The sequence below is a fragment of the Entelurus aequoreus genome, linkage group LG17, assembly GCF_033978785.1.
Source record: "Entelurus aequoreus isolate RoL-2023_Sb linkage group LG17, RoL_Eaeq_v1.1, whole genome shotgun sequence".
NCBI lineage: Eukaryota > Metazoa > Chordata > Actinopteri > Syngnathiformes > Syngnathidae > Entelurus > Entelurus aequoreus.
In genome coordinates this window covers 11,282,340-11,295,780 of record NC_084747.1, presented here as the reverse complement: position 1 = coordinate 11,295,780, position 13,441 = coordinate 11,282,340, and the positions used below count along the sequence as shown (strand labels likewise).

The following is a 13,441-nucleotide window of genomic DNA, read 5'->3' as shown; positions in this document are numbered from 1 at the left end:
GTTTGATGTAAAAAGACTGCAGTGACGTCGGTGGTAAATTTCCCTCCAAAATAAACACTGACTGGACTTTAAATTAAAATAAATAACGTGCATTCAAAAAAAACATTTACAAATATCTTCTTCTAGTACAATAAAATCGCGTTAGTGTCGTAATATTGTTGTTTTTTAAGTCAATTTAAATCACGCAAGCTAGTAATAACCTGAGATTAATCATGATTCAAAAAATGAATCATTTGGCAGCAGTAATTTAATTATTAAAATATGTATTTAAGAGTTTCCCTTGTGACAGACTGAGCATAAAAAGCATGGTCTCTAGAGACCTCTAGCGGTAAAACTAGTTAATTACATCTTAAAACCAATGACGTCACCATTTTGCCACCAAAAGTTGCGTATTAAATGCAGAAACATAATTGTAAACAACGACAACACACATTTGACGTATTTGAACACAAATGGCAGTGTTATATGCGCCATGAACTTACATTTTTGTGTTGAATTCCCGCCATTATTCAGCATTAATAAACCGATACTACCAGAGGGCGTGATTAACAGGAAACTGCGTCACTCGCTAGCCACCAAAATAAGAGCACGTTAAACCTTACAGATTAAAACAAGGTAAAACCAAAACACTTGTTGACAACAAGTGGACATTCAAACGACCGTATCAAAGCGCCGATATGTATTTTGTATTAAAATAAAAACATGTTCTAATGTTCCTCGCAGCCGTCTTCAATTCCGCCGCAAGATGGCAGCAGTGTGACGTCACGCTCGATTTACTCCGTCGAAGAAAAAAAGGCGACCCGCGAAGGAAGACAAAGGGCGAAGAAGGACGACGAATTATTGAGGTGGAAACGTAAAAAAAAAAAAAAAAAAAATGTTGAAAGACTTGGTGAAGGTGCGACTAATGGCGGCGGCTGATGAAATATTCGCGCTGTTTGAAAAAACCATCGTGTGGTACGAGATGGAACTTTCTAGAACACGCGAGAAGGAGAGACGTCGACAACAACTGGAAGCTGCCCGACAAACTCAAATTGTGCCACACACTGAAGGTATTTATTAAATACCCACACGAAAGTATTATTATTATCATTTACTCGTGTTTTTTTAATGTCTTTAATTTAATTAACAACTTCGTGTCGCGTCCTCTTGAGTCGCACCGGAAATGGTCAGAAACGAAAGGAAGTTGCTCTTTTATTTTGAAGGGAGCACTAGTGGCGAACAATCTCATGTAACTTGATAAACAAACTAACTATTATTTACCATTTTTATACTTTCAATATTAAATACTAGCATTTAAGGACGTTTTAGCACAAAGTTTAGTACCCGAAGTCCCGGATGATTACTTCAAGGATCATTTAAATAGAGAAGAAGGGACAAGCGGTAGGAAATGGATGGGTTATAAATAGAATAGTAGCATTGGTCAGGGGTCTTCAAGGTTTTCCAGGCAGCCAGAGCGCTAATCGCTAGCTGGCTGCGATCACAGCTAATCCCTAGCTATCCTAAATGCCAACATGATTTTTTTTGTATTATTGTATTCATCCATCCATCCATCTTCTTCCGCTTATCCGAGGTCGGGTCGCGGGGGCAGCAGCCTAAGCAGGAAAGCCCAGACTTCCCTCTCCCCAGCCACTTGGTCCAGCATTCATGATTATTTTATTTGAAACCAGCCAGTTTCAGTGAGTCGGGTGAACTCGTCGTTGTTGTTGATAAACTACACTACTCGGTACCGTCTTCCTCTCAGGGAATAAAACACACTGGTCACTCCCAAGTTCTTTTGGATGACATAACTGTTGAGTAGAAAGGACCCCGGAGACAGAATGGTACAATATTACTGAAGCTTTTGGAGACCAGCCCTTACAATGCGACAATGGCAGCAGCAAGAAGAAGAGGTCTAAACACAAACAAAAAGAGTCAGCTTACGTAGCGCGAAAACACAAAAAATGCAATTTTTTCCCATACATTTTGTTTTTTAGTCAAATATTTAATGTGAAATGATTTGAGCCTTAAATAAGTCAATAATACACAACATTCATTTTGATTCATAATTATTTTTGAGCATTGTTTTTGATAAAAATCAACATTGCGGCTCCCTTGGACCCACGAGGGTCCCACTCAAAAAAGAGTTAAAAGTCGTATAATAATATTTTTTTTACAGTTTAGACCAGGGGTCACCAACACGGTGCCCGCGGGCACCAGGTACCCCGTAAGGACCAGATGAGTAGCCCGCCGGCCTGTTCTAAAAATAGCTCAAATAGCAGCACTTACCAGTGAGCTGCCTCTATTTTTTAAATTTTATTTATTTACTAACAAGCTGATCTCGCTTTGCCCGACATTTTTAATTCTAAGAGAGACAAAACTCAAATAGAATTTGAAAATCCAAGAAAATATTTTAAAGACTTGGTCTTCACTTGTTTAAATTCATAATTTTTTTTACTTTGCTTCTTATAACTTTCAGAAAGACAATTTTAGAGAAAAAATACAACCTTAAAAATGATTTTAGGATTTTTAAACACACATACCTTTTTACCTTTTAAATTCCTTCCTCTTCTTTCCTGACAATTTAAATCAATGTTCAAGTTTTTTTTTTTTTATTGTAAAGAATATTAAATACATTTTAATTTAATTCTTCATTTTAGCTTCTGTTTTTGCGACGAAGAATATTTGTGAAATATTTCTTCAAACTTATTATGATTAAAATTCAAAACAATTATTCTGTCAAATCTAGAAAATCTGTAGAATCAAATTTAAATCTTATTTCAAAGTCTTTTGAATTTCTTTTAAAATTTTTGTTCTGGAAATTCTAGAAGAAATAATGATTTGTCTTTGTTAGAAATATAGCTTGGTCCAATTTGTTATATATTTTAACAAAGTGTAGATTGGACTTTAACCTATTTAAAACATGTCATCAAAATTCTAAAATTAATCTTAATCAGGAAAAATTACTAATGATGTTTCATAAATTCTTTTTTTAAGTTTTTCTCTTCTTTTTTTCGGTTGAATTTTGAATTTTAAAGAGTCGAAATTGAAGATAAACTATGTTTCAAAATTTAAGTGTCATTTTTTTCGTGTTTTCTCCTCTTTTAAACCGTTCAATTAAGTGTAAATATCATTAATTATTAATAATAACGTCAAAGGTAAATTGAGCAAATTGGCTATTTCTGGCAATTTATTTAAGTGTGTATCAAACTGGTAGCCCTTCGCATTAATCACTACCCAAGAAGTAGCTCTTGGTTTCAAAAAGGTAGGTGACTCCTGGTTTAGAAGCTTACATTTCTAGAATAACTTCAGATACATCCTTTGATATTATATTATTATTTTATTATTTATGTTTTATACTATTTTTGCCAACGACACACCCTTTTTTCTATGACAAAAACATCCATCCATTTTTCTACTGCTTGCCCCTCAGGATCGCAGGGGTGGCTGGAGCCTATCCCAGCTGCACTTGGTTACACCCTGGACTAGTCACCACCTCAACGCAGTTGGCCAAAACACACTGGTCACTCCCAAGTTCTTTTGCATGACATAACTGTTGAGTAGAAAGGACCCCGGAGACAGAATGGTACAATATTACTGAAGCTTTAGGAGACCAGCCCTTACAATGCGACAATAGCAGCAGCAAGAAGAAGAGGTCTAAACACAAACAAAAAGAGTCAGCTTACGTAGCGCGAAAACACAAAAAAATGCAATCTTTTCCCATACATTTTGTTTTTTAGTCAAATATTTAATGTGAAATGATTTGAGCCTTAAATAAGTCAATAATACACAACATTCATTTTGATTCATAATTATTTTTGGAGCATTGTTTTTGATCAAAATCAACATTGCAGCTCCCTTGGACCCTTGGGGGTCCCACTCAAAAAAGAGTTAAAAGTCGTATAATAATATTTTTTTTATAGTTTAGACCAGGGGTCACCAACGCGGTGCCCGCGGGCACCAGGTAGCCCGTAAGGACCAGATGAGTAGCCCGCCGGCCTGTTCTAAAAATAGCTCAAATAGCAGCACTTACCAGTGAGCTGCCTCTATTTTTTAAATTTTATTTATTTACTAGCAAGCTGGTCTCGCTTTGCCCGACATTTTTAATTCTAAGAGAGACAAAACTCAAATAGAATTTGAAAATCCAAGAAAATATTTTAAAGACTTGGTCTTCACTTGTTTAAATTCATTAATTTTTTTACTTTGCTTCTTATAACTTTCAGAAAGACAATTTTAGAGAAAAAATACAACCTTAAAAATGATTTTAGGAATTTTAAACACATATACCTTTTTACCTTTTAAATTCCTTCCTCTTCTTTCCTGACAATTTAAATCAATGTTCAAGTATTTTTTTTTTTATTGTAAAGAATAATAAATACATTTTAATTTAATTCTTCATTTTAGCTTCTGTTTTTTCGACAAAGAATATTTGTGAAATATTTCTTCAAACTTATTATGATTAAAATTCAAAACAATTATTCTGTCAAACCTAGAAAATCTGTAGAATCAAATTTAAATCTTATTTCAAAGTCTTTTGAATTTCTTTTAAAAATTTTGTTCTGGAAATTCTAGAAGAAATAATGATTTGTCTTTGTTAGAAATATAGCTTGGTCCAATTTGTTATATATTTTAACAAAGTGTAGATTGGATTTTAACCTATTTAAAACATGTCATCAAAATTCTAAAATTAATCTTAATCAGGAAAAATTACTAATGATGTTCCATAAATTCTTTTTTTAAGTTTTTCTCTTCTTTTTTTCGGTTGAATTTTGAATTTTAAAGAGTCGAAATTGAAGATAAACTATGTTTCAAAATTTAATTGTCATTTTTTTTTCGTGTTTTCTCCTCTTTTAAACCGTTCAATTAAGTGTAAATATCATTAATTATTAATAATAACATAGAGTTAAAGGTAAATTGAGCAAATTGGCTATTTCTGGCAATTTATTGAAGTGTGTATCAAACTGGTAGCCCTTCGCATTAATCACTACCCAAGAAGTAGCTCTTGCTTTCAAAAAGGTTGGTGACCCCTGATTTAGAAGCTTACATTTCTAGAATAACTTCAGATACATCCTTTGATATTATATTATTATTTTATTATTTATGTTTTATACTATTTTTGCCAACGACACACCCTTTTTTCTATGGCAAAAACATCCATCCATTTTTCTACTGCTTGCCCCTCTCGGGGTGGCAGGGGTGGCTGGAGCCTATCCCAGCTGCACTTGTTTACACCCTGGACTAGTGGCCACCTCAACACAGTTGGCCAAAACACAAACTATGCAATATTTTCCCCTCAAAAAATTCAAAAGTCAAATATTTGAGCCTAAATGCGTCTTAGCCTGAACCTCGATCAACTGTCTGCAAAACTACAGAAGCTCCTTTTTGTTGTGTTCCGTTTCCTTGACTATTTATTTGATGCTACAAATGTTATTAGTAAAAAATAAAAATAAAATGATGAAAAAGTAAGCCCAAAACGAGAAACATAGAAGACAAAAACCTGCCTTGCTCCTCATAGGAAAGTTGTTATTGAAATATTTATGACCCACTTTTTTTGGAAGTTTTAGCTTGTATTTATGTTGAGGAAATGAGCCACTTTGAGGCGACCTTCAATGGAAGCCAATCTCAGCTTTGCTGGCTAATGTTGACTTTATTGTGTGAATGTTCCACAACTTTCACTCATGTTTTTCTACACCAACATTCATCTATTTATTCAACTTCTTCTCCAGATTTTCCCCGATTCAAATCGTTCCAACTTCAAACTGTTCAGCCTATTTCGGGAAGCGCGGGATTTTTGTTGACAAATTCCCAAAAAATTCCCAGAATTCCAGGTTTTCCGGGACATTTTTCCCATTCAAAATGAATTGGCCATTTTTCAAACTGCCACATTTTTCAACCGATTCAAAGCATTCCAATATCAACACATTCCACTCATCCTGCACATTCAAACTATCATTTTTTCAAGTTCGCCAAAACTTTTCAGGAATTCCCAGAATTCCCCGTTTTTTCAAACCTTTTTTTCACCCTTTTTTCCGGCGACTATCCCTTCCACATTTTTCAACCCACTTCAACCGTCAAAACATTCCTCTTAATCAGGACAAAAAAATTAAGTCGTTTTTTTTTTTAACAGGAAAAATTCCCGGTTTTCCCGAAATTCCTTAATACCATTCCTCAATTAAAAATGTACTACTTCAACATTTCTCGGCCAATTTGAAAAATTCCAACATTAACCATTTCAACTCATTCAGAACAGTGAATTATTTTTTTTTTGCATTTTCCAAAAAATTCCCTCTTTTCCAAAATTCCCATTGAGAAGAATGGGACATTTTTCTAAGTTCCACAACTCCCACATTTTTCATCCGATTGAAACAATTCCGACTTCAAAATATTCAGCCTGTTCAGGAATTGTGTGCTTCCTTCCAACCATTGTAAAAAAAAAAAATTCCTGGATTTCCTAGAATTCTCAGTTTTTAGGGACATTTTCCCAATTCAAAATGAATGGGACATTTTCCCAAGTTGCACAATTCCCAAATTTTCCAACCTATTCAAACCATTCCACCTTCAACACATTCCACTCATCCTGCACATTTAAACTATCTTTTTTTCAAGTTCACAAAAAATTCCAGGAATTCCCTTTTTTTCAAACCCTTTTTTCACCCTTTTTTCTGGGGACTACTCCTTCCACATTTTTCAACCGTTCCACCGTCAAAACATTCCTCTTAATCAGGACAAAAAAATTCTGTTCTTTTTTTGAACAGGAAAAATTCCCGGTTTTCCCGAAATTCCTTAATACCATTTCTCAATTAAAATAAGTTACTACTTCAACATTTCTCGACCAATTTGAAAAATTCCAACACCAACCATTTCAACTCATTCAGAACATTTAATATTTTTGTATTTTTCAAAAAATTCCCTCTTTTCCGAAATTCCTATTGAAAAGAATGTGACATTTTTCCAAGTTCCACAACTCCAACATTTTTCATCCGATTGAAACCATTCCAACTTCAAAATATTCAGCCTGTTCAGGAATTGTGTGCTTCCTTTCAACCATTGTAAAAAAAAAAAATTCCCGGATTTCCTAGAATTCTCAGTTTTTAGGGACATTTTCCCAATTCAAAAAGAATGGGACATTTTCCCAAGTTGCACAATTCCCACATTTTTTAACCTATTAAAAAGCATTCCACCATCAACACATTCCACTCATCCTGCACATTCAAACTATCTTTTTTTCAAGTTCACCAAAAATTCCAGGAATTCCCAGAATTCCCGGGTTTTTTTTCACCCTTTTTTCTGGCGACTACTCCTTCCACATTTTTCCACCTATTCAAAGCATTCCAACATCAACACTTTCCACTCATCCTGCACATTCAAACTATCTATTTTTCAAGTCCACAAAAAATTCAAGGAATTCCCAAAATTCCCTTTTTTCAAACCTTTTTTTCACCCTTTTTTCCGGCGACTACTCCTTCCACATTTTTCAACCCACTTCAACCGTCAAAACATTCCTCTTAATCAGGACAAAAAAAATAAGTCGTTTTTTTTTTTAACAGGAAAAATTCCCGGTTTTCCCGAAATTCCTTAATACCATTTCTCAATAAAGATGTACTACTTCAACATTTCTCGACCAATTTGAAAAATTACAACATTAACCATTTCAACTCATTCAGAACAGTGAATTATAATTTTTTTGCATTTTCAAAAAAATTCCCTATTTTCCAAAATTCCCATTGAGAAGAATAGGACATTTTTCTAAGTTCCACAACTCCCACATTTTTCATCCGATTGAAACCATTCCAACTTCAAAATATTCAGCCTGTTCAGGAATTGTGTGCTTCCTTTCAACAATTGTAAAAAAAAAATCCTGGATTTCCTAGAATTCTCAGTTTTTAGGGACATTTTCCCATTCAAAATGAATTGGCCATTTTTCAAACGTCCACATTTTTCAACCGATTCAAACCATTCCAATATCAACACATTCCACTCATCCTGCACATTCAAACTAACACTTTCCCAAGTTCCAAACCAAATTCCAGTTTTCCTGGAAATTCAAACGCTTCAACATTCAAACTATTCTTACATTCCTACTACATCCTGTCAGCATTTCACTGTAACTTCAGCATTGGAGCATTCACACGCAATTCCTTCAGGAATTGCCTCATCTAGTTTATTATTATTTTTTTGTCCTGCAGACGCCCAGCAGGTAGAAGAGCGCCCCCCTCAGCCGCAGCGGGGTAGCTCCACTTTAGAGGAGGAGGATCCACAGCCCCCCCACATTAAACAGGAAGAGGAGGAACCCCGGATCATTCAGGAGGGAAAGTGTCCTCTTGGGTCGGAGGAAGCTGATTTCACCAAGTTGCAACCGACTGGTGTCTCTGTGAAGGCCGCAGACCAACCGCCCGAGTCCTCCCAGCCTCATCGCAAAGGGGCGGAGCCTCCAAGCAGCAGTTTACTTCAACCAATGACAACAGAGGCTGAAGGAGACCACCTCTTAGCCCCGCTGTCAGATAGCGACGACATAGCGTCTCACTGTCGTGAGGACGAAGACATGGACACCCAAGAAGCGACCAGAAGCGATACGGACTCCGAAGACGATATCAGGACTCACGCTGACGGCAAACACTTAGAATCTCCCAAAAAGGGCGCCAAAAAAGGTTTGACTTGCTCATTTTGTGGTAAAACGTTTCCATTTAACAGCGTTTTGGAGGAACACCTCCGAGTGCACACCGGAGAAAGACCTTTTAGTTGCTTCGTTTGCGGCAGGACGTTTACACGCAGGTCCACTTTGAAGAGACACATGAGGACGCACACGGGAGAGAAACCGTTTAGTTGCTTAATTTGTGATCAGAGATTTACCCAAAAACCAGCCTTGGTGTCGCACATGAGAACGCACGCGGGAGGGAAAACCTCTTAGTTGCTCATTTTGTGGTCACAGCTTTTGTCGTGGGTACATATTGGCACACGGGAGAGAAACCGTTTGCCTGCTCACTTTGTGGCTCCTTTTTTTCCCCCCCAAGAATACTCACACACAAGCAAACACACACAGGATGAAAACTGGTTTCCTGTTCACTCGCGGTGTCTCTCACACATGCGGACACACTAACGACATGCGGACACACTAACGACATGCGGACACACTAACGACATGCGGACACACTAACGACATGCGGACACACTAACGACATGCGGACACACTAACGACATGCGGACACACTAACGACATGCGGACACACTAACGACATGCGGACACACTAACGACATGCGGACACACTAACGACATGCGGACACACTAACGACATGCGGACACACTAACGACATGCGGACACACTAACGACATGCGGACACACGAACGACAACAAAACACAATTTATGTTAGAAGATTCAAATAAAAAAATATGCGCATTCAGACGTCGGCTGTACTCTGACTTATTCATTCAGTTAGTCTTTACTACTATTTACTCTCTGCAAATACTGACAAGGTACGTGGGAATCCTTCCAGCCACACTCCACAGTCCAAACAAATATTACAGTTTATGATATTATAGTATTTACAAGTACTATTATGTTGTATTTACAAGCATTATTATGTAGTATTTACAAGCACTATTATGTAGTATTGACAAGCACTATTATGTAGTATTTACAAGAACTATTATGTAGTATTGACAAGCACTATTATGTAGTATTTACAAGTACTATTATATTATATTTACAAGCACTATTATGTAGTATTGACAAGTACTATTATGTAGTATTTACAAGTACTATTATGTAGTATTTACAAGTACTATTATATAGTGTTTTCAAGTACTATTACATAGTATTTACAAGTGCTATTATGTAGTGTTTTCAAGTACTATTATGTAGTATTTTCAAGTACTATTATGTAGTATTTACAAGTACTATTATATAGTGTTTTCAAGTACTATTACATAGTATTTACAAGTACTATTATGTAGTGTTTTCAAGTGCTATTATGTAGTATTTTTTAAGTACTATTATGTAGTATTTTCAAATACTATTATGTAGTATTTTCAAGTATTATTATATAGTATTTACAAGCACTATTATGTAGTATTTACAAGTACTATTATGTATTATTTACAAGTACTATTATGTAGTATTTACAAGTACTATTATGTAGTATTTACAAGTACCATTATGTAGTATTTACAAGTGATATTATGTAGTATTTACACATACTGTTATGTAGTGTTTTGAAGTATTATTATGTAGTATTTTCAAGTACTATTATGTAGTATTTTCAAGTACTATTATATAGTATTTACAAGTACTATTATGTAGTATTTACACATACTGTTACGTAGTGTTTTCAAGTATTAGTATGTAGTATTTACAAGCACTATTATGTAATATTTACAAACACTATTATGTAGTATTTTCAAGTACTATTATGTAGTATTTTCAAGTACTATTATGTTGTATTTACAAGCACTATTATGTAGTATTTTCTAGTACTATTATGTAGTATTTTCTAGTACTATTATCAGTGCTTTTTGTGCTTCTCTGGAATAATTCCAAAGTACTGTTGTGGACAACTTTGAAAAGTTTGAATACTTCCTGTGACGTCATACTTTATTGTAGTAATGTAATTTATACATGCATATATCATTTAGGTTTTATTTATTTAATATTTGTTTGCGATTCTTTATTTTTTAAATGATTAACAATCAACATTAAGATGTTAATTGTGCAACATTTTTGTTTGAAATATTGCAATACGTCGAAGTTCCTCAATTAGTTTGAATATTTTCAATCTGTATTCTTAGTCTTTTTTGTGTATTTTTTTATTTTTTTTACTAAAAACGTTTCCGGTGTATTTCCGGTCTTCGACGCCGCCAGTAGATGGCGCCAGCGGTGCGCCGTGTCTGACTTGGCTGACTCAAAAACCATCGAAGAAGAAAAAGGGCGGAAGTCAGCGACGCTTCCGGGCTGTTGTGTTGCGCTGTCGTCGCCCCTCAAAAAAAAAAACAACAACACCCAAAATGTTGAAAGAGCTCGTGCAGGATCGATTAATGGCGGCGGCCGATGAAATATTCGCGCTGTTCGAAAGAACGATCGCGTCGTACGAGGAGGAACTTTCTAGAACGAGAGAGGAGAAGGAGCGACATCGACAACAGCTGGAAGATGCTAGCAAGACTCACGTCGTGCTGCACCTTGAAGGTATGTTTACTTCTGCATTCAATCATTAAATCATATTCCAATGTAAAGACTTTGTTGTCCGTTTGGTGGGAAGACATTTTACTAGATGATGGAGAAGGGACAAGCGGTAGTAAATGGATGGATGGAGATGGGGCAAAACTGCAGATCGATACAACTAGAAAATGCCATCAAAATGCCTAATCTTGACACTTTAAACAAACCTGGGTTATGAACCCTGCACTAAACCAGCTAGCTCCTCCCCCTCCAAACTCTTCTGCTAGTTTGAAATCGACGTTCCCCTCTGATTTCACGTCGACATCTGCTATGAAAATAACAGATGCCCATAAAAATGCCTAATCTTGACACTCTAATAATGCCTGGATTATTCACCCTAGGCCATGTCAGCTCGCTCCTCCCCCTCCAAACCCTCCTGCGTCGCTAAAAGTTGACAATCTTCTCTGATTTCGCGTCAACGTCTGTGATGAAAGTGACAGATGCACATAAAAAATCCCTAATCTGGACACGCTAATAAATGTCAGCTCGCTCCTCCCCCTCCAAATCCTCCTGCGTCGCTAAAAGTTAAGTTCTGCTCTGATTTTGCGTCAAAGTTTGCGATGAACGCAACAGATGCCCATAAAAATGCCAAATCTTGACACTCTAAAAAAACCTGGACTATGCACCCTGCAGTAAACCAGTTTGCTCATCCCCCTCCAAATTCTCCTGCGTAGCTCAAAATTGATGTTCTCCACTGATTTCGTGTCAACATTTGCAGTGACAGTAACAAATGCCCCAAAAAATGCCTAATCTTGACACTTTAAACAAACCTGGATTATGAACCCTGCACTAAACCAGCTAGCTCCTCCCCATCCAAACCCTTCTGCGTAGCTTTAAATCAACGTTCCCCTCTGATTTCACATCAACATTTGCAGTGAAAGTAATAGATGCCAATAAAAAATGCCTAATCTTGACGCTCTAATAAAGCCTGGATTATGCACCCCACTCCATGTCAGCTCGCTCCTCCCCCTCCAAACCCTCCTGCGTCGGTAAAAGTTGACTTTGTTCTCTGATTTCGCGTCAACATCTGTGATGAAAGTGACAGATGCACATAAAAAATCCCTAATCTGGACACGCTAATAAATGTCAGCTCGCTCCTCCCCCTCCAAACCCTGTTGCGTCGCTAAAAGTTAAAGTTCTGCTCTGATTTCGCGTCAAAATTTGCGATGAAAGTAACAGATGCCCATAAAAATGCTAAATCTTGACACTCTAAAAAAAACTGGACTATGCACCCTGCAGTAAACCAGTTTGCTCATCCTCCTGCGTAGCTCAAAATTGACGTTCTCCTCTGATTTCCTGTCAACATTTGCAGTGACAGTAACAAATGCCCCAAAAAATGCCTAATCTTGACACTTTAAACAAACCTGGATTATGAACCCTGCACTAAACCAGCTAGCTCCTCCCCCTCCAAACTCTTCTGCGTAGCTTTAAATCGACGTTCCCCTCTGATTTCACATCAACATTTGCAGTGAAAGTAATAGATGCCAATAAAAAATGCCTAATCTTGACGCTCTAATAAAGCCTGGATCATGCACCCCACTCCATGTCAGCTCGCTCCTCCCCCTCCAAACCCTCCTGCGTCGCTAAAAGTTGACTTTCTTCTCTGATTTCGCGTCAACGTCTGTGATGAAAGTGACAGATGCACATAAAAAATCCCTAATCTGGACACGCTAATAAATGTCAGCTCGCTCCTCCCCCTCCAAATCCTCCTGCGTCGCTAAAAGTTAAGTTCTGCTCTGATTTTGCGTCAAAGTTTGCGATGAACGCAACAGATGCCCATAAAAATGCCAAATCTTGACACTCTAAAAAAACCTGGACTATGCACCCTGCAGTAAACCAGTTTGCTCATCCCCCTCCAAATTCTCCTGCGTAGCTCAAAATTGATGTTCTCCACTGATTTCGTGTCAACATTTGCGGTGAAAGTAACAAATGCCCCAAAAAATGCCTAATCTTGACACTTTAAACAAACCTGGGTTATGAACCCTGCACTAAACCAGCTAGCTCCTCCCCATCCAAACCCTTCTGCGTAGCTTTAAATCGACGTCCCCCTCTGATTTCACATCAACATTTGCAGTGAAAGTAATAGATGCCAATAAAAAATGCCTAATCTTGACGCTCTAATAAAGCCTGGATCATGCACCCCACTCCATGTCAGCTCGCTCCTCCCCCTCCAAACCCTCCTGCGTCGCTAAAAGTTGACTTTGTTCTCTGATTTCGCGTCAACATCTGTGATGAAAGTGACAGATGCACATAA

General features: G+C 36.9%; 1 protein-coding gene and 1 pseudogene across 1 annotated transcript; both read left to right on the top strand.

The window, feature by feature from the left end:
* Positions 1–733: 733 nt before the first annotated feature.
* Positions 734–9,136, top strand: LOC133632346 (chorion transcription factor Cf2-like). The gene is made up of 2 exons (XM_062024728.1): positions 734–1,049; positions 8,163–9,136. Exons 1-2 carry the CDS (start codon positions 875–877, stop codon positions 8,882–8,884), a joined length of 897 nt encoding a protein of 298 aa, XP_061880712.1. The 5' UTR covers positions 734–874; the 3' UTR covers positions 8,885–9,136.
* A 1,804-nt stretch (positions 9,137–10,940) lies between these two features.
* LOC133632351 (protein NipSnap homolog 1-like) overlaps positions 10,941–13,441 on the top strand; it is a 302,488-nt pseudogene continuing 299,987 nt past the window's right edge.

Excerpts from the sequence above, each read along its gene's own strand:
- LOC133632346 (XM_062024728.1), top strand. The coding sequence starts at position 875 with ATGTTGAAAGACTTGGTGAAGGTGCGACTAATGGCGGCGGCTGATGAA. Across the intron at positions 1,050-8,162 it reads AATTGTGCCACACACTGAAG|ACGCCCAGCAGGTAGAAGAG; the intron begins GTATTTATTAAA and ends TTTGTCCTGCAG.